Source organism: Coregonus clupeaformis, chromosome 29, assembly GCF_020615455.1.
Source record: "Coregonus clupeaformis isolate EN_2021a chromosome 29, ASM2061545v1, whole genome shotgun sequence".
Classification (NCBI taxonomy): domain Eukaryota; kingdom Metazoa; phylum Chordata; class Actinopteri; order Salmoniformes; family Salmonidae; genus Coregonus; species Coregonus clupeaformis.
Window position 1 is genome coordinate 12,560,955 of NC_059220.1, and position 26,638 is coordinate 12,587,592.

General features: G+C 44.0%; 1 protein-coding gene across 1 annotated transcript; it reads left to right on the top strand.

The window, feature by feature from the left end:
* The first annotated feature begins 324 nt into the window (after window positions 1-324).
* si:ch211-266o15.1 (zinc finger MYM-type protein 4) lies at window positions 325-23,426 on the top strand. The gene is made up of 27 exons (XM_041854820.1): window positions 325-836; window positions 1,372-1,846; window positions 1,987-2,091; window positions 2,246-2,295; window positions 2,404-2,568; window positions 2,699-2,762; window positions 7,926-8,244; window positions 8,451-8,628; window positions 8,775-8,987; window positions 9,302-9,449; window positions 9,969-10,084; window positions 10,352-10,702; window positions 11,031-11,181; window positions 14,060-14,220; window positions 14,512-14,674; window positions 14,822-14,938; window positions 15,057-15,233; window positions 15,485-15,630; window positions 15,846-15,972; window positions 16,245-16,430; window positions 17,136-17,230; window positions 17,618-17,774; window positions 18,012-18,166; window positions 21,597-21,711; window positions 21,844-22,086; window positions 22,274-22,397; window positions 22,592-23,426. Exons 1-27 carry the CDS (start codon window positions 801-803, stop codon window positions 22,821-22,823), a joined length of 4,569 nt encoding a protein of 1,522 aa, XP_041710754.1. The 5' UTR covers window positions 325-800; the 3' UTR covers window positions 22,824-23,426.
* Window positions 23,427-26,638: the final 3,212 nt, after the last annotated feature.

Genomic DNA, 26,638 nt, shown 5'->3' on the forward strand with positions numbered 1-26,638 from the left:
CATTGTACTCCTTGTAAACAATGCAATTTTTGGAACTTTGGCAAAGGGTCATGTCTACAAAGCTTAGCACACTCTGTTCGTAACAGATTTGAGTTTTGTGAACAGAAAACTGTATTGAGATCGGGCTTTTCTTCGATGAGAAAAGCAGCAGAATGTCGGCCCAGTTCCATCTCGCTATACTACTGCCAGCCACTTGGCTTCCTCTCTTCACCATATTTGGGGAGTGGACATTCCATCCGGATGCTTCAGATTTGTATATCCGGTGTGAAAGTCTGTTTTCTTGTTTTATCTGTAATATTACCCATCAATCTACAGTTAATTTTGATCTGCAACGTCAAGACTAAACTAGCTAGTAGTGTACCGACAACAAAAGAAGGTGTCCACATTGGCTATCTAGCCATAGAAAGGAGAACGAATTCAGATAATATGTACCATGTCTATCTACTGATTGGTTACATTTAATGTATTGCGTTATTGAATCAAATTACTAGACCATAAACATAGTATGCGCGCATCTATAGAACTTTACGGTACAGCCATACCAGCAGAAAGGGAGAGTTCGATGTGCATGCAACTTCCCATTGAAAAGCTAGCTAGCAGCTAATAACGCATAGATTAGAATGCCCCCTCAATGAAAATTATTTCATACACATCCTGCAAATAATTATCTACCTCATGCACAGTTTGAAGTCGCTTTGGCACTGTCTCTAACAATAACATTGTGTAACAGTGCATCCTAGCTAGCGTTAGCTGCAAATCCAAAGGAAACACCCCCGAGAAGAACAGCGCGCAACGAAAACATGGCGGAGTCAGAGGAGGCTAAACAAAAATCTCAGGTGAAAATATGTTAACAAATAATTAAGACATTATTATCTTATTAACTAGTTAGACATCTGTTTCTGCTCAGCCATGTTACAGCTAGCTCCTAGATGTACCTCCTCAACTGCATTAGTAGCTAGTTTACAGTACAGAGCTAACGGGAGCTAGCTAGCTAACGTAGCAGTGTTCGTAGAACAATCAACCCTCATATCAAAGATGGGCCCACAGTTCTGTCAAAAATACGTTATGAGATTGTATCCCTGTGTAAGTGTACAACGGCCTATTCCAAGAGGTCCGAAACTGTATGGCAGACAGTCTATAACCGCAGACCAGGGTCGCTGGTTCAAGCAAGGCCCACTAAGGCTGTTTGTGTACCTACTACAGTCACTTTCCAGAGGTCTGGACTCTCATGGCAGAGGCAGTAGTGTGCTTGTTCTGTATGCAATATGGTTTCTGGTTCAAACCCCAGTCAGAACATTCCCCCTCAACATGCTGCGCTATTAATTATATAGGAACAGTCGTAACTTAAACCTGTTGTCTCCCTCCCCACAGCATGAACTCCGGCTGTCCAAGGCTTTTGATGAGGCGGTGAAGCTCTCAGCCCCCACGGCTGGTGAGTCCCAAAGGCAGCACACTCCCCTCTCAACCAGATCCCTCTGGAGCAGCATCACAACCGGACCAGTCTTTGATGGACCAGTCCGACATCCTGACGTCAACCATGATTTTAGCAGTGACGATGAGGGGCATGTATTCCCTCACATCTCTCACCCTACGAGTGCCACCTTCTCCCTGGCTGGTCTGGGGGCGGTCGAGCCAGAGGAAGAGCTGGATGGGGTTCCTGTGTTTGGGGTAGATGAGGAGGAGGAGGAGTGGAACATAGCCCTGCCCAAGATGGCACTGGGTGATGTGGAGTCTGACAGAGAGTCAGCCGGACGGCCTGACACACGACACGCAGAGACTCAGGATGATGATCAAAATTCGACTGACAGATTCCTTGATGCAGTCTCACTTTCCAATGTTAGAACAGGTGAGAATGAAAACATGATGCCTAAACTGAGTTGTCCTGTGACATTCCTCCTCAGGCATTTCTTACTTCTCAACAGAACTTTTCTTACTACTTAGGCCTACTTCTTGTGCAGTGATTAACAACAGTCATTCTTTTGACAGCTTCTGAGGAGGCTAGTCAAACAGCTGAGGACAGACTAACCATGCAAGGAGAAAGCCATCTTTCAACTAACCCCTCTCAGTCCCCTTCATCAGAGAACAGCTTGGGTAAGACTTCAAGCAACCTTGCCCTGCTAGTTATAACTGTAATTTTAATAAAAAACATGATTTTGCAGATTTTTCCACTTCATGCACATGCTATGCACATTATTAGAGCTGTGATGATGATTCCATTAAATAGCCTTTTATCCATTTCTGTCAGATGAAAGAAGTCTGAATCAGTCTATGGCTGGGGGATCCAGCCGTCAAGAGGTCTGTACCTGTATGACTTAAGTATACAGGTAGTGTAAATGCTTTTATGAACATAAATTGTTTTGTCTCCTTCATTTATCAATTTTGTCCCTTTGACCTGACCTCCAGAGGTCAGAGAATGTGTTCCAGAACCCAGCGGTGGTGGACAGAGAAGAGCCCCCCATCTCTCCCCTCATGAACATCAAGGATGAGCCCATAGATGAAGGATATGACTGTGCCCTTCTACCCTCAACACGGAGTATCAAGGAGGAACTGGACAACACAGCTCCTGAGGTCAGCCAACGCTCCCATGCCCTGCCTTCAATCAATCTTCCCCCGGCTTTCACACACTATTGATTTGATGGTTCTGTGATGCTATATTATTATTGTTGTTATACAGACTGTTCTGTGTTTTATGTTACAGGAGGAGCTGAGAATCAGTTCTGTCTTTTCCGTTGGAGGAGGAAATGCCTATGGCTCGCCCACTGGTGAGAGAATCAGCATATTACAGTGCCTTTAGAAAGTATTCATACCCCTTAACTTATTCCACATTTTGTTGTGTTACAGCCTGAATTCAAAATGGATTAAATCGATTTCTCTCTCACCTATCTACATATAATACCCCATAATGACAAATAAAAATAAAAAAAACGTGTTTTTAGATTTTTTGCTATTACACTCCAAATTGAGCACAGGTGCATCCAATTTCCTTTGATCATCCTTGGGATGTCACTACAACTTGATTGGAGTCCACCTGTGGCCAATTTAATTGTTTGCACATGATTTAGAAAGCAACACACCTGTCTATATAAGATCCCACTGTTGACAGTGCATGTCAGAGCAGAAGCTATACCATGAAGTCCAAGGAACTGTCTGTAGATCTCCAAGATATAATTGTGATGAGGCATATATCTGGGGAACGGTATAAAATAATTTCTAGAGTGTTGAAAGTTTCCAACAGCACAGTGGTCTCCATCATTGGGAAATGTAAAAATATGGAACTACCCAGACTCTGCTTAGAGCTGGCTGTCCAACCAAACTGAGCAACCGGGCAAGAAGGACCTTGAAAGAACTACAGAGTTCCTTGGCTGAGATGGGATAACCTGCTGGGAAACAAGGTCTTCTTCCAAAATGTCAACTTGCGTTTGATTTTGTATAATAAGATGGTACAAACAGTATAAGGTTTATTTCTTTTGGTGGTCTAGCATGACAGTGCTGTGACTGTGGTCAGCATTGCAGGTGGTTAGCAGTAGTGATATTGATTGTGATAATGATGGGATCAACCTTTTACACCTGTTGTAAGTAGGAAGAACAGAAACAAAAGGGATCGTGATGGAGGTCTGAATACTGCTGGGGAATTGAGTGGTGTTGAAATTAGGCCTGCTATAAAACTTAGCACTACTTTAGAAAAGGGGACTATACTGTAGACGAGAGCTACAAAGTGTGTTTCCCCCCCCCTCTGAACCACCAAACTAACACTGTCATTCTATTCAGTTGACAAAATAAATTCAGAGAAATATAGGGGTGTTTAAGGACACCAAAGTTTTGGTATTCGGCTAATTATTGATTTATGCAAACGGTAAAATGATACAGGAGACAATTCTGAAGTTAGAATTGCTTAATGAGGGTCGGGTGAAATGCTATATCCCTGTTGCTAAGGCCAAACGTGGGTAATTGCTGGGATACCAGTAACCATGGAAGAAGTTATGACTTCCTTGAAAGGTGGGAAAGTAACTGAAGCAAAAAGAATGTTGAGCAAAAAGTGGCAGTCGAGTGGACCCCACAACGGTACTGTTAAACTTTGAAGGGATATTGCCAATCAGAGTACAGCTTGGAATGCTCAGTTATCATGTTAGAGAATATGTGCCACCTCTACTTCAGTGCTTTAATGCCAAAGGACAGGGCATATTGCTAATGTGTGCAAAGGTAAACTTAGATGTTCAAGGTGTGGTGGGGATCAAGAGTACGGAAAATGTAGATCTGATACTAAAGTTAAATGTTGCAACTGTGAGCGCATAGTGCAGCATACTGGGGATGTGAAGTACAAAAACCAGCCATGGAAGCACAGAGGTGCAAAGTAACGAGTAATGTCTCCCTTGCTCGGAAAATGCTCGGAAAATGAACAAGCCTTTTGATCAAAATGCTCTGGCTCCAGTACATTAGCAGTCAGTGGTGGCTGCTCCTAGGATGCCCATAGCGCCGAGGGGGTCCATGGCTCCTAGGATGCCCATAGCGCCGAAGGGGTCCATGGCTCCTAGGATGCCCATAGCGCCGAGGGGGTCCATGGCTCCTAGGATGCCCATAGCGCCGAGGGGGTCCATGGCTCCTAGGATGCCCATAGCGCCGAGGGGGTCCATGGCTCCTAGGATGCCCATAGCTCCGAGGGGGTCCATGGCTCCGAGGGGGTCCATGGCTCCTAGGATGCCCATAGCGCCGAGGGGGTCCATGGCTCCTAGGATGCCCATAGCGCCGAGGGAGTCCATGGCTCCTAGGATGGCCATAGCGCCGAGGGGGTCCATGGCTCCTAGGATGCCCATAGCGCCGAGGGGGTCCATGGCTCCTAGGATGCCCATAGCGCCGAGGGGGTCCATGGCTCCTAGGATGCCCATAGCGCCGAGGGGGTCCATGGCTCCTAGGATGCCCATAGCGCCGAGGGGGTCCATGGCTCCTAGGATGCCCATAGCGCCGAGGGGGTCCATGGCGCCGAGGGGGCCCATAGCGCTGAGGGGGTCCATGGCGCCTCAGACTAGTGTCAATGTGACTTGCGAGTATAAATGTGCGGTTACAGAGAAATCCATGGTTGTAAATCGTATAGACTTCATATCCTTCTTGTGTAGAGCAATCAACATGGGCCATATGAAAAAGAGCAGGACTGCACGAATAATGGAAGTAGTGAAGGCAGCCCAAGAAATACTAAACATTACTGAAGTTTCAGTACCCTTGATACGTCAGATGATCAAGAACAGAATAAATAGTTATTATGGGTTTTATCATCATCCTTCAATTGAATGCTAGAAGCCTTATTGCTAATTGATTTAGAGATTAAACCTGATGTGATATGTGTTTAAGAAACGTGGCTTAGATCACATCTTGATTTGATTATTCCTGGTTATTGTTCAATCAGATCTGATAGAGCAACTGGTCTTGCGTATCGTAATATACAGTATCTGTTCCACCTGAATATGAATGTGTGATGGTGGAAGTCTACAGTACAGGTAGTAATATTAAGCAGTTCAAGTTCTACAGTCCTTGTTGACAACTATCTGTAGCGATGATTGATGAAATATCAGGATACTTGGGTTCTAGAGAGATATGGTGTGGCGACTTTAATGCACATAATAGTTTATGGGGAAGCGCACATACAGATGCTAATGGTACTATTGTGTAAGATATGATGGTAGCAAGAGCATTAGTATATCTTAATGATGGATGTGGTACAAGATTGGATATCAGAGGGGTTACATCCTGCCTGGGCCTCACAATGGCTTCTAACTCTATTGCAGCCATGCGTGAATGTAATGGATGATTCTACTGTTGGGAGTGGCCATTTCCCGATTTGATGTACCATGAACTTTAATGTCGCTATTCCAGATAAGGTACCATTCAGAAGATGGTGCTTTCCTAAAGCGGACTGGGGAAAGTTTGGAGAACATTGTTTGAAGTCTGTTGGAGAGTTGTCTTTAGAGAGGCCTGTTGATGTATGTGCTGCCTCTGTCACTTCTCTGATTTTGAGTGCAGCGAACTTACATATACCAGTGAGTGAAGTGGGTAAGGAAAGAAAGGTGGTTCCTTGGTGGACTGACGAGTGCTCTGCGGCTATTCGAGGAAAGAAATAGGGCCAACAGAGTATTATGTAGGACTTTGACTCCTGAAAATCCAGATCTTTGTCCCCATGTGCAGTTAAACCGTAGTCTGGCTTTTTTATGGCGGTTTTGGAGCAGTGGCTTCTTCCTTGCTAAGCGGCCTTTCAGGTTATGTCGATATAGGACTTGTTTTACTGTGGATATAGATACTTTTGTACCTGTTTCCTCCAGCATCTTCACAAGGTCCTTTGCTGTTGTTCTGGGATTGATTTGCACTTTTCGCACCAAAGTACGTTCATCTCTAGGAGACAGAACGCGTCTCCTTCCTGAGCGGTATGACGGCTGCGTGGTCCCATGGTGTTTATACTTGCGTACTATTGTTTGTACAGATGAACGTGGTACCTTCAGGCATTTGGAAATTGCTCCCAAGGATGAACCAGACTTGTGGAGGTCTACCATTTTTTTTTCTGAGGTCTTGGCTGATTTCTTTTGATTTTACCATGATGTCAAGCAAAGAGGCACTGGGTTTGAAGGTAGGCCTTGAAATACATCCACAGGTACACCTCCAATTGACTCAAATGATGTCAATTAGCCTATCAGAAGCTTCTAAAGCCATGACATCATTTTCTGGAATTTTCCAAACTGTTTAAAGGCACAGTCAACTTAGTGTATGTAAACTTCTGACCAACTGGAATTGTGATACAGTGAATTATAAGTGAAATAATCTGTATGTAAACAATTGTTGGAGAAATGACTTGTGTCATGCACAAAGTAGATGTCCTAACCGACTTGCCAAAACTATAGTTTGTTAACAAGAAATTTGTGGAGTGGTTGAAAAACGAGTTTTAATGACTCCAACCTAAGTTTATGTAAACTTCCGACTTCAACTGTGTGTATGTGTGTGTGTGTGTATGTATGTATGTATGTGTGTGTGTGTGTGTGTGTGTGTGTGTATGTATGTATGTATGTATGTATGTATGTATGTATGTATGTATGTATGTATTCCCAGTGATGTGAAATCCATAGATTAGGTCCTAGTGAATTTATTTCAATTGACTGGATTTTCTTATATGAACTGTAATTAGTAAAATCTTTGAAGTTGTTGCAATGGTGTTTCAAATTTTTGTTCAGCTGGCTGTTGAAAGATGGTTGATTGACTGGGGATTTAAATGATCAGTGGCGAAGTCTTGCTGTATGTTCTTCTCAAAGAAGAAAGTTGCTGATAAACAGTTTTTGTATGGACAGCCCAGTATCTCTATTTGCACATAATCTCTTGCACATCTAGCATTCCAGTGTTAATACTATTGTAATTATTCTGCACTATAGCCTATTTATTGCCTTACCTCCATAACTTGCTACATTTGCACACACTGTATATATATTTTCTGTTGTATTTCTGACTTTATGTTTTTTTTTTTTCCCCATATGTAACTCTGTTGTTTTTATTGCACTACTTTGCTTTATCTTGGCCAGGTTGCAGTTGTAAATGAGAACCTGTTCTCAACTGGCTTACCTGGTTAAATAAAGGTGAAATAAAATAAAAATAAAAAGGGGTTTCTACGTTCAAGTATTTGGGTCTGTTGTTCAATGAGAGAGATACATGGAAAGATAATGTAATAAATGTTGAAACAAAGTGTAAGAAGGTGGTGAATCTTATGCGCTCAGTCTCTGGTTATGGTAGAAGCTTTTATCGTTTTTTACCAATATTTACAGATGGTTCCAAGGAGCAGGCGTTTACATTCCTCAATTTGATGTGGAGATACAGTACTTGTATCATGTTGTTTAAAAGCTCTTACATATATATTCACAATAAAAAAAATACGTGCTTGATTTTGCCATCTCCTTCAGGCTCAACGGCAGCCTCCCAGAACACCACCTCCATATTTGGACCAGGAAGAAGTCTAGTTCCACAGGGGCCAACGATGACCCTCAGGAGCCTGGCTCCAGTGCCCCAGCCACCCCCTGCCCAGCTCCAACCCCAGGCCCCCAGCAGTTCCAACTCAGCCAACGCAGTGCGTGTGTCCTGCTCAGGCTGCTCTAAGATCCTGCTGCGAGGTCAGACTGCCTTCCAACGTAAAGGATCCACCCAGCTCTTCTGCTCCACTGTCTGCCTCACTGGGTTCACCCTGCCTGTCATCAAACTGAGAACCTGCTACCAGTGCCTCAAGTGAGTCACTCAGCCACTGACTCAACTCAACCCCAACTTACACTCATTCTACTGTCATCCAAGTTCCAGCTGAACTGTGGTGGTGCTCCAAATAACTTTTTCATTTTTTGGTCTTCCCCATTACTGTAAAATTCTCTTAACTCTATTGCTGTTTATAACTATTTATCTCTGTCTATAACTCATTTTATAACTCTTAATATCTTCAGGGAGATCGAGGACCCCAAGGATGTGATCAGTGTGATTACAGACAATAACCTGAAGGATTTCTGTAGCCAGTTCTGCCTCTCCGTGTTCAACCGCAGGAGGAAACCAGGGCCTCTCTCCATGCCTTCTGTCCAAGAGCCCGCCGCCCCGAGATGCAGTATGTGCAAGAAGAGCGACACGGTAAGGGACATGAGACAACCACTGGTTCGACTAGTTCACTTCCAGTTTTAACTCAATCTCAGGTGAGGTTACATGAGGAAATGTTTTATTTTACTTGATCATTTTGCCTGATTTGAGGATCCCCCCCACCCACCTCTCTCTCTCAGATTCAGCACGAGGTGACTCACCAGGGCTCCTTGCACAAACTGTGCAGTGATGAGTGTTTCATGCGCTTCCGCTCCTCCCACAACCTGGTCATAAATGTTTGTGAGAGCTGTGGCGAGTACTGCGCCAGTGCTGACAGGAACTGCCGGAGACTCCGAGTAGAGGGCGTCACCATAAAGTTCTGCAGTCCTACGTGTATTAGCACTTATAAACAGGTAAGCACGTACAGTCAAGTAGTACACACAGACGGTCCTCCATAGAAACCGTACTCCACTTTTGAAAACTGTCTGGCCTTGGGGATATGTTTCCCAATGCTGGGCCCCGAGTTAAAAAGTTTGGGAACCCCTGTTCTATCAGATAGTCAGAGGAAGACGGGCCGCCCCTCTGAGGCTGGTTCCTCTCAATGTTTCTCTATGAATAAATGATTGATATTACACACATTTGTCTCACTGAGTCCCCGTCTCACCTCTGCCATTATCAAATCTCTCCCTAGTTTTATCCACTCTTTCCCATTGTTCCTGTATGACAGACGACCACCAAGGTGATGCCGTGCGGACGCTGCCGTGACCTGAGACTCATGTCTGACATGTTGGAGAGCACCGACTCAGAGGGCAAGGTGGAGCTCTTCTGCAACTCCATCTGTGTCAATAAAAGCTGGCCTCAGAACGAACTGTCAGGTAGCATTGACTTTACCATGGTATAAGCGGAAGTCTGCAAATGTATTTTATTTATCAATATTTTAGGCCTTATGTTGTCTGAAATCTGTTTTTGACTGCTAGAATCTTTTCTGGGATGCATCTGCATTTCCATTCAGTCAAATAATTATTAGTCAGAGTGGAAAAATTTCGGGAAAAACGAATTCTGAATGGCAGGACCTGGCTCCCCAGTGGGTCGGACTGGCTCCCATGGCTGTGCCCCTGCCCAGTCGTGAAATCCATAGATTAGGGCCTAATGAAGGATTTCTGTAACTCCGCAAAATCGTTTAAATTGTTGCATTTACATTTTTGTTCAGTATACATGATTGTACAGAGAACGTTTTATTATTAATTTGTATCCAATTTTTTATAGATATCTACAGTTTATTACTGAACTGTTTTAAATATGGCTTGCGGTAGGCTCAGCCCATCTGTGACCTTGCTGACTAGTGTGTGGAAAATTGCCATTCTATAATAACGTCCCCTTGTTGTCACACACAGGAACGGCATTCCCATGTACCTACTGCAAAGTGAAGGCTGTCTCTCAGTACCACCTGGCCATGGTGGACGGCAGCATCCGCAACTTCTGCTCCTACACCTGCGTCAAGACCTTCCGGGTGCTCATTGGTTAAATGGATTGAAACAGATTGTATATTACATATGATCTGTGCTTTCTGTGTGTGTATATTATAGACTGTTCTGTCTCTGTTAGGTCGATTTGAGAGGAATTTAATGTATTTTCTAGCATGCGTTTAGGTATATTTTACATAATTATGCAGAACCATACATAAAATTAAGATACCAGTTAGCCTTTTATATAATGGATTTTACAGAATACATGATATGGCTCTTTTAATGTGCTCTCCTTCGATGTAATCTGGTAGGAGGCCGAAGGCAGCCAGCTTCCACCCCAGAAGGGCCAGATGAACGGCTCCTCATCCACTGGTCCTCCCCCTCCAGCACCACCCCAGGGCTACTTCCATCCTTATCCACCGTCCTGGGTCCCCACCACTGGCCACCCATACGCCCCAACCCAGACCTCTGCTCCACCTCTACCCTATGGAGCCGCTCCAGGCTTGGCTAGGGCCTACGGTGCAGGGCAGCGTCAACCAGGGCCGTCCATGGCCCCCCCCCACTCCTCCTCCTCTACCTCCACCCCCAAGGGGCATGTGAAACTCTCCTGCCATCAGTGCCCTCAGCAGTTCCGCTGGAAACCTGAGCTCTACGAGTACAATGTAGGTACCTCAATCTCGTTCCTGAACCTCGTTGTACTTATCTGAGGTGTCATGGGGATTGTAGTTTTGTGATGGGGATTTAAGTTTTGTTTAATGCTCTTGTGATGGGGGTTGTAGTTTTTGTCTAATGCTCTTGTGATGGGGGTTGTAGTTTTTGTCTAATGCTCTTGTGATGGGGGTGGTCGTTTTTGTCTAATGCTCTTGTGATGGGGGTTGTAGTTTTTGTCTAATGCTCTTGTGATGGGGGTGGTCGTTTTTGTCTAATGCTCTTGTGATGGGGGTTGTAGTTTTATCTGTCTTTATCTGCTGTTGTGTTGTGTTCTTTCAGGGTCGCACCATGCAGTTCTGTTCCAAACCTTGCTGTTTTGAGTTTAAGAAACAGAGTAATGTCATAGTGAGGTGTGAATACTGCAAACTGGAGAAGTTGGTTAAAGAAGTCATAAAATATGACTTAATCGACCGGCCCTTCTGCAGTGAGAGTGAGTACCGAATCCCCTTCCTCTCACTCTCTTTCACCTAGTTATTTTCCCTCTTTCACCTAGTCCTTTTCCCTCTTCAGGGGTTAAAGTTCACCGTCACTGACAGATTTCCATCATATGGATTCTGGAGCAGTCATTTTTTTAATCAGTGGGGGGGCGGTACTAGTTTGGACATGACACAGCCTAATACAGACAATAAATGTATACTAAAATGTTTTATTATATACACATACAGTGCATTCGGTAAGTGTTCAGACCCCTTGACCTTTTCCACATTTTGTTACATTACAGCCTTATTCTAAAATTGATTTATTAAAATTGATTTATTTTTAATACATTTGCAAAAATTTCTAAAAACCTTTTTTGCTTTGTCATTATGGGGTATTGTGTGAGGGGAAAAAACAATTTAATGAATTTTAGAATAAGGCTGTAAAGTAGCAAAATGGGGGAAAAAGTAAAGGGGTCTGAATACTTTCTAAATGCACTCTATGTTAAGCTGTGTGCACAGAATTGACATGCATGATTGTTGCTAATGCTCCGATGTTCAGATGAAGGGAATGAAATGGTCTATAATGCCCACCACCGCCAGACAGTGGTGTGTAGCCTGCTGTAGCTGCTCGCAAAGTCATTCAAAGCCTCTACTTTATCACTCAGGTTAGAATGCAACTTTCTAGTGCTACTATTTTTGCCATGTGATGTTGTAGGGGAGGGAAACGTATTCTGACAAGCAGTCAGTGCACAGCAATTCTTAATGTAATCGCGGGAAAACACTTTTGAAAGCAGTTTTGTCAAATGTATTCTGAAAGCAGTTTTGTTCTTTAAGAGTTCGGTCCCAATTTTCCATTGCTTACTTTATTTATTTACTCCTTCAATTGCGCGAGTGGCATCGTTTTACAAATGCAGTTTTACAACCGGGTTTCAAGCAGCTGCACAATAATAGTGATGGGTCTTTAGCAACAAGCGGCTTTTTTTGAATGGTTCTTTTTGGTGAACATCTGGAACCGAATCGTGAAAGCTGTCGATTTGGCTCCCTGATTTTCATACTGTTAGTTACTATAGCTTTTTGAGTTGCAGACATCAATTATCTGCAGATAAATTATAAAAACATTCTCTAAAGATGGTAGTTCCTTAGTGCAGGAACAATATAGTGAGGAGAGAGCCTCATTCTGGTCCACGTAAAATGTTGTCTTAATTTTTTGTTCAGGCCATCTAATAATTTGGTCAAGTAAAAATGTATTTTAACTCACATTTCACTATCTGACAATGGTAGGCAACGTTTTAGGCTTTAAATTAGATACTTACAATTTGTTCATGGTTTTAGGCAGAGAAGAAGAGGAATATATATATATATATATTTTTTATCCCAGCCCCAGTCCCCCCAGGTTTTTACCTTTTCGTAGGCCATCATTGTAAATAACATTTGTTCTTAACTGACTTGCCTAGTTAAACAAAGGTGTAAAAAAAAGTATATGTCTCTCTCCAGCAGGTGGCGTTGTTTCGCCCACCATGCAAGGAGTTTTTGTATGGAGTTCAATGAGTGTCGAATTTGGTCAACGAATAAATGAATGGCTTATTTGCAACGTGAGGTTTATTTGATCAAATAGAAGTTTGGTAATGCTTAAGTTGTTACGAGTGTACTGATAAAGTAGGACACGTGACATCCCGGCAACTTTGAGAAAAAACACTAGGAGTTGTCTCGAGATGGGTATGCATATTCATGATGTGAGGCTAGTAGCATAGCATCTCTCTTCGTTGAATACAGGCGGTTGACGTCAACAACCGTCATCGAATATTCAAAAAAGCAACAAAAATGAGATGTATCCATAAATCCAAAGAAAGGGTAGGCGGGAGCTAGACAGCCAGCCGTGCCGCTTTGTGGACAATGACTCCCATTGTTAGGGGACGGAGATACAGTACATGTATCTTGTCAGTATATCCATAATCTTTGTTTTAGGTCAATTTCATTTACATACATTTTAGTCATTTAGCAGACGCTCTTATCCAGAGCGACTTACAGTTAGTGAGTGCATACATTTTTTTTTCTTCTCATTACTGAAGGAAGAGCCGTCTGGGAGCCAAATAAACAGTTATTTTAGGTGAACGTAGCCAAGTGATCCGGCTCACAGAAAAGACTGGGAATTACCATCACTACACAACAGCTGAAAGGGGACAATTTCGTCTTAAAAGGGCAATGACATACTTTGTAATAATTTGAATAAAGTGAATAATAATGAGTAAATATTTATATATATATTTATTATTTAAAAAATAATAATAAGAAGAAGAAGAAGAAGAAGAACCAGCAACAACTAGGATGTTGTGTCCAATGGGCTAAATGCAGATAGTCAAAGCCACTGTTTCAGCCTATGTTCATTTTATAGCCACTATGCTGCATCAGTTGAGCTACAGGGGATAATGCACATTGCTAATAGCACATCTGATAATATAGACCATGCATAGGCTATATGCATGGTCAAATATGTTAAAATACATTTTATCAATATGTTTTTGGGTTCATTTCTGGAGGTGGAAATTATATTTTAGATGGTGTCAGCATCATTTTATTTTCATTCATTTTGTATATCAAAATTATCCCGGGGAGGACCCCACACCCCCTAAGCAAGGGGACTGGAATTGGTCAAACTCGCAGTTTAATGCATGTACAAAATGATCCTCTTTCCCTAAAAGCATGATTATCATGGCTTTCTTACATGAAAGGGAGGTTAACTTGGCCCCAGACAATGGATCTGACATCGACTTAAGTTTCAGTCATGGGATTTTTTCTTTCTTTAACCCCTGTCATTTTCTCTCTTTTATCTCGTACACCAACAAACCTCATCATATTTATCTGTGTCGTCTGTGTGTGTCTCTGTAACAGGCTGTAAGCTGCTCTTCAAGCATGACATGAAGGGGCCATGGCGGATGTGTGCCTACTGTGCAGACATCAGCCCCAAGATGATCCACAACCACTTTGGTGGCAAGATGCAGGAGTTCTGCAGGGAGGCGTGCATGTCAAATTACACTATTCTTTTCTATGAGGTCAGAGCTAAAATCATCTTTATGCATGTTGACCTCTGGGGCTGTATGTAGCAAGCATCTCAGAGTAGGAGTGCTGATTTAGGATCAGTTTGACATGGACAGCAGGGACCTGATCCTAGATTAGCGCTCCTACTCTGAGACGCTTTATGAATTTGGCCCCTGGTCTCTCACTCTCTAGATTGATTACCTTACAACCACTTCCTGGTTTGATAACTGGGAGCTGTCTATGTAGTCCACAAATGGTTGAAGCCCTTTGAATTGCTGACCTGTTTGTTGTCCTTCCCTCCCCAGATGGCTAAGTGTGAGTGCTGCAGACGTCAAGGGAAAATGAAAGAGCAACTGAAGTGTTTTGGGGCTGTGAAGCACTTCTGTGCCCTGGAGTGTGTCATTCAGTACTGCTATCAGACCTTCCAGCAGCACCCTTGGACTAGCAACGGCACCACTGCTACACAGGGTACTACTAAATTAGATACTCAATTCAATTCCTTTTGAAATCTACTATCTGGTTGTCTGACGTATTGCTACATATCCGTTTAAATGACGGATTTAGGCATACTACTCAACATGTCTCTCATCTTTTCCCTTCTTTCTCCAACTGTAGGTCCATCCCAAACTCCATTCCCCTTCTCCAAGCCGGCTCCTGTCATTGCTGATGTTGTATCGTTGGCCACTTCTCCTGCTGGCCAGCCCCATGCTACGGCTGCCACTGCCCTCACAGGTAGCTAGCACACTCATCTAGAACACTGGCTAACACTGAACACGGTTAAGACATTGTGAAGAAGAGGTCTAGTAATATAAGCTTTGTAGTTAAGACTGTTTTTTTGTTTTGCTTGCAGGAGCTCTTCCTACGTCTAACTCTCATGGCAAGAGCCTGGGCGATGCGAGCACCCAGACGGATGCCATGAGGATCTTAGCCCGCCGGAGGATCATGAAGAACAAGGCCATCATCTGTAAACCGCTCATGCTGGACCAGCAGACCAGCTGCCAGATTCAGACCACAGAGAAATCAATGGGTACACCATCCAAAACAACACCCTGCAATTCTTGTAATTTGCTACTTTAAAAAACCATGTATATACTTTTATTATTTACAACGAACCAGCTACTTTTTAAGATGCCCCATCCATAAAGTTATAATATGTGCACATTATTTGTAAATCAGACCTTGCACTACATGTGCATAATATGTCCAGTTTGTTTAAAGTGTTAGTAATGACCTCTGATCATCATCCTCTCTCTCGTTGTTGATGTTATTGTTGTTTAGGGTTCGCAGAGACTGGGTTTACGTACACAGAGAACGGGGAGAAAGTGCGGTTGGTTGTGATGCCTGTTCCTGTGCCAGTCTTCATTCCAGTGCCCATGAACCTGTACAGCCAGTACACTCCTGTGCCCATGGGTATTCCTGTGCCTGTACGTCTGCTCTGCGTCCTCTCCTCATGCCCACATCCACTGTCTCTTTATATACCTCAGAGTAGATACTTTATTTTCAATTTTTCAACGAGAATTACCGGGAAGTACCCATCCCTGATGTCCTTAACTCACATGCCCCCACAAACACCCTTTTAATGGTCTGTTAACTTGGCTGGTTAAGACATATTATTCTGTTCCCTGTGCTCTCTGTCCAGGTGCCAGTGCCCATGGTAATACCCCCCTCGTTAAGCCGTTCAGAGCTCGAGGACAGGAAAGACGATGTTCCATGTCGGACCATGGCCGAGCAGGAGGACAGGAAAGACAAACCTGTCTCCCATGGAGGTCAAGAGAATAGTTTATACTCTGAGCTGTGGCTGTGTATCATGTATGAGAACGTTACTATCTTTATTGTTGCTTGGCACACCAGCCGACTGCTGCAATCTTGAACAGGTCTCTCTTGCAAAATAGATTTTACCTCCATAATGAGACTAACCTGTATTAATAGATAGGCACAGTGTTTGAAAAGCAACCTGTTAAACGAAAATCACTCTTTGGTGGAGGCTCTTACTGAACGATTAGATAACATGTTGTCTGTCTGTGGTGTTTATCCACAGATCAAGGCAGCGCATACAGTGGAGACCTGGAGTCGGAGGCTGTGTCCACCCCCCACAGCTGGGGTGGAGAGGACGAGTCCACCTCCACATCCAACCCCCAGAGAGGGGCCGAGAGGCCTACCGACCACCCCAGCACAGCCCCCTCCTCCCCCAGCATGTTGGACCTGGAAGCTGACTACCCCCCTGGTGAGAAAGGTTCTGAGAGCATCAACATACATTTATGAGCTCTCCCATGTTCCCAGGTTTTATTTTGTGAAAAATATTTATTCAGACTTTATTTATACAGTTAAGTCCGTTAAGAACTAATTGTTATTTGCAATGATGAACTTGCAAATTCCCACAGATCACATTTGTATCATCTGTATAATTAAGCAATAAGGCCAGAGGGGGTGTGGTATATGGCCAATATACCACGGCTAAGGGCTGTTCTTATGCATGACGCAACGCGGAGTGCCTGGACACAGCCCTTAGCCGCGGTATGTTGGCCATATACCACAAACCCCCGAGGTGCCTTATTGCTATTATAAACTGGTTACCAATGTAATTAGAGCAGTAAAAATACATGTTTTGTCATACCTGTGGTATACGGTCTGATATACCACGGCTGTAAGCCAATCAGCATTCAGGGCTCGAACAACCCAGTTTATGAAATGGTATGAATAAATTAATCTAAATAAAGTTTTTAATGTAAATATATCAAATATTTCAATATGTTGGTAACCCGTTGTATAAAAGTGAAAGTGCCCTTGAAGCCGGTGTTTGGAGGATATATTTTCATGGTTTGCCGGCCCTCGACTTCATTTTGGGCCTAACAATACCCGTTCCAATATATCCCCCAAACACCGGCATCTCGGGCATCATCACTTCACTGTGGATTCCATGCTGTTTCAGAGTCGTTTGATCCTGATGCAGTGGAGGGGCAGAGACTGACTGTAAAGATCAGAAGACGCAAGAGACCCAGAGACGGCTTCCCTCCCAGTAAACGGGTATGTCAATGCTATAGGCTGTGTCCCAAATGGTACCCTATTTCCTTTATAGTGCACTATGTTTTGACCGTAAAAGTAGTGCACTATAAAGGGAATAGGGTGCCATTTGGGATGCACCCTTAGTCTACTGGTCACATGGGCTAGGTGATGGTAATATAACACTAGTAAAAAAGTAGTCGTATAGTAATATAATGGTAACATAACTAGTTAGTTAGGTAGAATGACCTCTATCACATCAGCGCCATTATTACTATTGACTGCAATAGGGTTGTGTTATTAGATAATAATGTCAAAGATATTATACAGTAAAAGTGGTTTCTTCTACTATGTTAATTGGTCCAAATTTTTTCTCCTTTCCCTTTCTGTCGGTGGTTGTCTATATTGCAGAGTTGTAAGCGAAGTGGGACTATTGACATGGTGGAGCACACTGTTTCACTCCCTCCTGCCAGATCAAAACTCCATCACAAGTATGGGGTGAAAGCCTGGAAGAATTGGGTCCTGCAGAGAAACAAGCAGATTGACTGTGAATTTTCCAAAGACGCCTGTGAGTCAAACCTAACTGCACAGACCAATTTTAGGTCTTTGCTTATCATGTAAATTGATTGATTTGTTAATTAAAGTGTCTTGCAACATTTCAGATGCCCAGCCCATATGATCTTAAAATATGCAACCTTTGTGGTTCATGTACCTTGTGGTGTTCTGTGTCCCATCTTTCTCCATACGGCAGCTAAATCCATGGTTCCCTAATCTGGTGTTCTGTGTCCATGTTTCACCCTTACAGCAGCTAACTCCGTGGTTGTGAAGGAGAACGTGTTGCAGTGTAACTCCTTTGAGCTTAGTTACGGCCTCTGTCATTTCATCAGTGAGGTCCGTCGCCCCAACGGTCAGGCCTACCCTGCTGACAGCATCTTCTACCTCTGTCTGGGCATTCAGCAGGTATTGAGCCTCCATGTTACTCCCTAGTATTTTATTTGTATTCAATGCTTTGTTATCCAAGGTACTCCCAGTTAATCCTTATACCTTATTCCATACTATGTTATCCACTACGGTACCAGCTTTTCTGTCTGTCAGTGGCCATACTGGTTATAGTGATGTGATGTCAGCTAATACTGTTTGCAAATGTGGGATGTGACAAATTGAAGTTTTTCTTAATATTTAAACATTAATTTTTCTTTTTGGTTTTGTGTTAAAACGATAAGAAAAATTCATAAAATTCCATGTGAATTCACAATGCAGCTGTGCTGCTGCCAGCAATGTTTTTTTGTTTCACGGTGAGTCCCTTTGAGATGGTTAAGCATTGCACCTGTACTCTGCGGGTCCCGACAGAGATCATTGCAGCGTGGTTGTTCAGACAGACGACTGGGATTAATGATTTTTTTTGTCCTGCAGATTATTTAGAAACAGACCTCTTTCTGCTCTGTATGCGTCAGTCTACCTGTTGTATTAAAAACAAATCTTTGTCACATTATTCACACTCTCAGAATTCGCTGCTTCAACTTCAGTAGCCTTCCTCTCCTCTTCTAGTTGGGCGTGTGAGATCAAGTGTGCCTAGTATACAGTGCATTCGGAAAGTATTGAGACCCCTTGACTTTTCCCACATTTTGTTACGTTACAGCCTTATTATAAAATGGATTAAATTGTATTTTTCCCATCATCATTCTACACACAGTACCCCATAATGACAAAGCAAAAACTGGTTTTTAGAAAATTTTGCTAATGTAATAAATATTAAAAACGGAATTATCACATTTACGTAAGTACTCAGACCGTTTACTCAGTACTTTGTTGAAGCAAATTTGGCAGCGATTACAGCCTCAAGTCTTCTTGGGTATGACGCTACAAGCTTGGCACACCTGTATTTGGGGAGTTTCTCCCATTGTTCTCTGCAGATCCTCTCAAGCTCTGTCAGGTTGGATGGGGAGCGTCGCTGCACAGCTATTTTCAGGTCTCCAGAGATGTTCGATCAAGTCCAAGTCCGGGCTCTGACTGGGCCACTCAAGGACATTGTCCCGAAGCCACTCCTGCGTTGTCTTGGCTGTGTGCTTAGGGTCGTGTCCTGTTGGAAGGTGAACCTTCGCCCCAGTCTGAGGTCCTGAGCACTCTGGAGCAGGTTTTCATCAAGGATCTCTCTGTACTTTGCTCTGTTCATCTTTCCCTCGATCCTGACTAGTCTCCCAGTCCCTGCCACTGAAAAACATCCCCACAGCATGATGCTGCCACAATCATGCTTCACCGTAGGGATGGTGCCAGGTTTCCTCCAGACGTGACGCTTGGCATTCAAGCCAAAGAGTTCAATCTTGGTTTCATCAGACCAGAGAATGTTGTTTCTCATGGTCAGAGTCCTTTAGGTGCCTTTTGGCAAACTCCAAGCGGGCTGTCATGTGCCTTTTACTGAGGAGTGGCTTCCATCTGGCCACTCTACCATAAAGGCCTGATTGGTGGAGTGCAGCAGAGATGGTTGTCCTTCTGGAAGGAACTCTGGAGCTCTGTCAGTACCATCGGGCTCTTGGTCACCTCCCTGACCAAGGCCCTTCTCCCCTGATTGCTCAGTTTGGCCGGGCGGCCAGCTCTAGGTAGAGTCTTGGTGGTTACAAACTACTTCCATTTAAGAATGATGGAGGCCACTGTGCTCTTGGGGACCTTCAATGCTGCAGATATGTGCCTCGACACAATCCTGTCTCGTGGCTCTACGGACAATTCCTTTGACTTCATGGCTTGGTTTCTGCTCTGACATGCACTGTCAACTGTGGGACCTTATATAGACCGGTGTGTGCCTTTCCAAATCATGTCCAATCAATTGAATTTACCACAGGTGGACTCCAATCAAGTTGTAGAAACATCTCAAGGATGATCAATGGAAACAGGATGCACCTGAGCTCAATTTAGAGTCTCACAGCAAAGGGTCTGAATACTTATGTAAATAAGGTATTTCTGTTTTTGTTTTCTTATAAATTTGCAAACATTTCTAAAGACCTATTTCTGCTTTGTTATTATGGGGTATTGTGTGTAGATTGATGAGGAAGTGTTTATTTAATCCATTTTAGATTAAGGCTGTAACGTAACAAAATGTTGAAAAAGGGAAGGGGTCTGAATACTTTCAGAATGCACTGTATGTGTGGTCTCATTGAAATAGAGTAGGAGGCCTATGCATGGATGGCCAATCATTGGCAGTTATCTTTCCAAGGAAATGTACTTCCTAAATATGATTAGGCTATAGTTTACTTCATTGCCTAGAAATAAATATTGATCACCCACCCAAAATCGTCCCACTCCTAAAAGGTAGGCAAAACAAAATAATAGCTCAAGAGAAAGTGCAAGTCTCTAACTCAGCTCTCTTCAAACTAGCATAATATTATTGGTTGATATAGCCCAGTAATATGATAGTTTAATATAATCGATCTCTTAGGTTATTTTTGTGCGTATTGCCTATAGGGCGCAAAATTGTCTGGGACCATGGCTGGCAGGTGAGCTGCGTCACGTACCCCTAAAATAACATTGTGGGACTGCGGTTAAGTTCAAACCAGCTCTTGCTGTAGCGGGTGGGATTTGGGACAGAAAAGCTACGAGTGCAGGCGGGAGCGGGATGAAGCGATCAGCCACGCGCAGACCCCTAACCTGTACTACCCCTACTGGGGCTCAATCCCACCTCGCAACGTTTGCATTTCCTTCTCATTTAACTTCTCCAAGTATTGCCATACAGGTCTTGGCTGCTGTCGCTTGCCTTTCTCTGCCATTTTCCCAACTGTTAATGAAGTTGACGTGGTGGTGGAGAGCCTACTCCTAAATAATTCATTTCTCTACTCCTTGCACGTCGACTCCCATTTCTCAGTGTCAAGATTCAATATTTTTGGAATGGAGGAGACTGATTAGTTGCCATACATACCGACAACACTAACACTTGCATCTTTCATAACGATCTATCGAGGGACTGAGAGAGAGGGGAGGTGTACAGTATAGGCAGGTTGACCACCAGACAGACAGTCAGAACCGTGCACTGGGCCTATATATCAGCAATCAAAAGCTGTATCTCGCAATGGAATGCTGTGTATCGCAATTTCTTGGCTTGCAATGTCTCGCAACTTCAGTAAAGCAGGACCTATCATCAATGAATAGGCTAGGATATTGAGATGACTGAGATGCAACACTTCGCTCTCACACAGTCACACATAGTATCTGCGCATGTGCACGGGTTGTTCACAGCGTGGTAGCTAGAGCACCAAAACAGTGGAGGAGTTGAGCCTCGCACTTTTGCTATAGTAACTACTGCCCCAGGGGCAGCAATATCAATTGTATTTGCCCCTCTGCCAAATATGATATACAGTACCTAATGCCTCTCTCCCTCACCATCTCTCATTTGTCTCTACAGTATCTATTTGAGAATGGAAGGATAGAGAATATCTTCACTGATGTGCTCTACCACAAGTTCAGCATGGAGATGACTATGATGCTACATTACTGGAGACCTACCCTGCTGCCCAGCGGTAAGAATATTTCTAGTCTTCTTCTTCTCCTCTTCTACCCCTGTCCTATCCCTTTAATATCGTTGGACCATTTGAAACACATACACAATGATGACACATAACTCTGTCCCTCCTGCCACTGTTTCTCTCTAGGCTACCTGCATTCCCGTGTGGAGGAGGAGTACCTGTGGGACTGTAAACAGCTGGGAGCCTACTCCCCAATCGTGCTGCTCAACACCTTGCTCTTCTTTGGCACCAAGCTGTTCCAGTTCAAGACCCTGGGCCAACACAGACGCCTGTCCTTCACCAACTTCACCCACTGTACCAGGGTCACCAAGAACGGCAAGAACGCCTTCCTGAGGTTTAGGCCTGGTCAGGATGTGTCAGACACCCCCGGTGAGTTGAGTTCCGACCTCAATGGTGTTCAAGGCTATCACATTCTATTTTATTCTATTCAACTTTCTTTATCCCATTAGGAGCAATTAAGAAAGGCATTTCCATATCACTAGCAATAACATCATCCACAAGTTCCATAATGTGCTAGGTTGTGTGTTGATGTTTTCTCTTTTGTGCGCATATCCAGAGCTTCTAGCTTTGTCTGCCAAGAAAAGTCTGGATGAAGAGGATGGTGACATGGAGATGCCTGAGAACACGGAGAACCCACTACGCTGCCCTGTCAGACTCTATGAGTTCTACCTCTCCAAATGGTGATTACATAGTACATCTTTATTTCTGTTATATTTCACCCTTAAGTTTACTGTAGCTATATGACTTGTTTGAGATATTGACAATGTTTTAATGCCTTAATGTTTTGCAGTCTGAAAAAGAGAAATGGAGAATATTTCTGTAATGGCTGCCTGTTGATAATTCTATAATCCTCTTCCTTTGTCTCCACCTGCAGCTCAGAGTGGGTGAAGAATAGACCAGGCCTGTTCTACTTGCAGCCAGAGCTCTCCTGTCACTCCAACAGCCTGCTGTGGTATTCTGGCCAGCAACTAGAAGGCCCTGCGCTGGAAAGCATGCTCACACGCATCCTGGCAGTACGGGAGGTCCACCTGGATGAGCTTCCGCTGCATAATCACTATACTGAAGCCTCAGCAGCTTCCACAGATGATGACAATGACCGTTTGTAGTGGAAATAACCTACTCATGGAATGGCACCCTATTCCCCATATAGTGCAGTGCACTACTTTTGAACAGGGCCCATAGGACTCAAAAGTAGTGCACTATATAGGGGATAGGGTGCCATTTGGGCACAACCATGGACAAGCCGCAAACATGCACAATCATGTAAAGACCCTATACGATAAGATACTGTCTGACACTTCATTTAGTTTTTCATTATGTCTTTGTTTCTAGATTCTAGTTTTAGATGATTAATGGAATTATGTCTAACAAAACATTAAAATACTGTTCATGTTACATTCGTTTCTGTTTGTTTTTCTAGTTTAATATAGCTGAAAATGTAATTGTTACTTTCTACCAATCTGCCTTATTCTGAGAACCCACACAACTAATTCCATAGTCTTGATCATCCAAACTACTAACTAAACCAAGGTGATCGCATAATATTGTACATTGTTTTGTTGTTTGTTTTGTTTTTTGTATGGATCCCTCTGTTGTGGACTTGAATAAGAAACATGATTATGCAAAGGACGTTTCTGTCTGCTCTGTTGTCTGAAGGGATGAAAAGAACCTGACTGAGAATACAACTCATAAACCAAATGGAAACGTTCCTTCACTGTGAAAGTCATCATTTAGATTTCTGAATAATGTTATGGTAAATTACCTGTATGCAAATCTGAGTGGAGTTGAGTCTGCTTGACTGCATGATTTAATAATTGATGGTTCAAAGGTGGGGTGATGTATCTGTGGTGCTCGTGCTTTAGCAGTGCGGAGTTTGGTTATTGTACAGCACATGTGTTGTTGGACAAATCATTTAGAAGAGATAAACCACATTCTCATTGCATGTGCGAAAGGGCATGAGTGGGAGGGAAGAGGGCACTGGACTGAGAGAAGTGGTACTTGGGGATTGAGTGTGTTGAGCTAAGAAGAGTTTGTGTGGGAGAGAGAGATGGAGGCAGGTAAAATAAACTGCAGGCTTTATTCTCCTGTATCCCTCAGCCAAGCCAAACACATTGAAAGTGGTTATATAACAGAACATGTTTTGTTTGCTATACCTGTTTCTGATTCGTTTTGAATGATGTAATTTCAAGGATATCATTCTGTCAATGTCACATGCATCACCTGTGTAAAATGGAGATGGCGAAGCTGTGACTGTCCTTCTTTTCACCACCTCTTTAGAAACGTCTGATTTCCCCTGCTGATTCATGTCTGGGGAGGAAATCAAAGCCCACAGAGGTCAAACCTAAATCGAGAGAAAAGGGGACAGAGAGAAAGAAAAAAATAGAGAAAGTTAGTCTTTAACAGAAACCTCTTAACAAAAGCCCTGAAGCAGCCTTACAAACATGGGGGAGGGGAATCTGCAATTGTGTGAGGGCGAGAGATGGAGAGCGGGTGAGAGAGAGGAGGGGGGCAGTGTGCGTTGGTGTTCAAATAAGAGACCATTTGTCAAATAATCAGTGTCTCTGAGCAGACGAGGATGATTAACATGGTTTCTTAAACCTTTAATTTCTTCATTTCAGAAAGGCTGTATTCTGGATCGCAAGCAAAGGTGTGGATTAATCAGCTACCATGGAAATGACAAGTTTTTGACTAATTTATTGATGGGGACGATGGAAGTTGATGACAGCAGAGACTAGTATGAGGAGAAGGCGATGTGGAGATAGACAAAGGGAAATACTTTGGGGGTTCTGAATGGACCAGCACAGAGAGAACAGTGAGTTACCCAGCAATCATGTTGAAGTCGTGTGTTATTTTTTGAAGCTGCAACTCTATTCAACACCTTGCAAATCTGTTTATGTGTTGTTGGCTGCAGTTCTGTCAGAGGAAGCGAGCGAAATTGTTCTTTAATATGCCTCTGTATGACTAAAAATAATTTCTCCAAGCTCCTCTATTGGTATTATTGAGAGGAGAGAGAGGCGGTTTTAATAGACTTTACAGATGGCAAGCTGAATATTTATCATATTTGCAACTGACTATTGCATGATGAAAAGGAATGCGCTGACATGCATCATACTAATTTTTAAGTTGTCTCCCTGCACCTCTTGTAATCTAGTATATTTCAATTACCATCTCTTTTTGGACTACTCTTTTTGGAACATTTACTGACAGTAATTTCTGCTGGTGGTGGATAGAACACTATGGGGAAGCCTCTTAGTCGACCGGGTTGCTTCAGGCAGTGCCCCTGCTGCCTGCAGAAGAGTGTGGACGGGGATGGCTACAATGAGGACGGTTACATCCCCCAGCGCTCCATCTACGACACTATGTGTATCAATGAACAGATTGACCATGGCTCTGCTCAGAGCACCATCATCTCCAGGGGAGGCCAGGACAACAACTTCTCCAGCAACGGTAACCAACGGTTAGGGGCAGGTGCCTGCGGGGACATGATCACGTTCGAGGCACGATCCACAACTCCCATACCTTCCATGGGTAGGAGGCTAGACGAAAGGGTGATATTTGACCAGCTGAAGCTGGTTGAAGCTGGCCAGAGCAGCCGTTCCCCAGGGGGGTTTGGGGGGAGGTCAGTGTCCCCCAGTGTCTCCTTGATGTCAGCCCCTGGGGGAAATTCCTCCTCCAGTGGCAAGAGACATTATCAACACCAGCATGACAGCGGCAAGAGAGGGGACAACGGCCGGCACTCCTGGAAAGTCCTAACACCTCCCAAGCATCTTGAACATCTAGAACTCTCATCTGGCGATGTAATGGAGAATAATTTCTTGACTCCTTTCTACCCACAACACAACACGACCTCCCCTCTCATCTCACCCTTCTCTGGGTCACCTCTCTCCTCTGGCTGTCACACCCCTGTGTTCTACTCCCCAGCCAAACCCCTGCCGTTTCAGCATCAGAACTTCATCTTCGAAGAATCACCCCCCTCTCAGCCTCTTCACCCACCTCCCAAACCCCCTCTCGCCCAGCTCTCTGTCACGGCCCTCCAATGTGTTCAAGAGGATCTCAGAAGGATAGGAGAAAGAGAAAGAAAGAAAGAGAAAGGGGGAGAGATTGAGAATAAAAGAGCGGTTTCCCACTCAGTGGGCTCCATGTCTCAAGAGGAGAATGTTGGGGTTTTTGGTTTTGCACCGAGGACGAAGGCACTGGACTCAGCCATTGACAATGATTCTCCCTTCTCCCCAGAGCCACCCCATGACACTACCCCCCTCTTGCTCAATCAGATTTCCCCAGGACCTGCTCCTGCTCGTGCTCTGAGCCCCCAGCCTATGGAATCCACCTGGCCTCGCAGGCTGATTGTAAGGAAGAGAACTGTTAGACAAGGTGGTGCACTTCATAACTTTCCTATCCTTCCCCCTCTGCCCTCCCTGGTGGCACTTAGTGCCATGGAGAGAAAAAACCTTCCCCGCCTCACCCCTTTCTCTGAGCACCAGGGTAACTTGGTAGGGTTGATGGGTAGGGTAGGTTACTCCTTGAAGGAGCAACACTTGGACAATTGGAGGGTCTACTCTGCAAAAAAAACTCTCCAAAAGCCAAAGGAGGAATGGGAAGGAGGGGAGGAGACAGAATGTAAAAGCAGCAATGGCACTGAGTCAAGTGTAAAGGAGGGAGATCCTGAAAGCAAGGAGCAGGAGGGTGGAGCAGGGGGTGGTGGTGCTGAGGGGGAGGATGTGGAGGAGTGGGACACAGTGCTCGGTATGGTGAACACACTGTGGGATGAAGGCTGGGGGGACGCAGAGTCTTACACTGGCTCTCTGAGGCACTGGCCTCTGCTCAAACCCCCTTCTGGGTTTGAAGGATCTCACCCGCCCTCTAGTGCTGCTTCTGAACTCTCTCTCCTGGAGCTGGAGAGGAGGGCCAAGGATGTAGAAAG

Coding starts and splice junctions, on each gene's coding strand:
- si:ch211-266o15.1 (XM_041854820.1), top strand. CDS start 801: ATGGCGGAGTCAGAGGAGGCTAAACAAAAATCTCAG. Junction 1,847..1,986: donor ACTTTCCAATGTTAGAACAG/GTGAGAATGAAA, acceptor TTCTTTTGACAG/CTTCTGAGGAGGCTAGTCAA. Junction 14,675..14,821: donor CGGCACCACTGCTACACAGG/GTACTACTAAAT, acceptor CTCCAACTGTAG/GTCCATCCCAAACTCCATTC.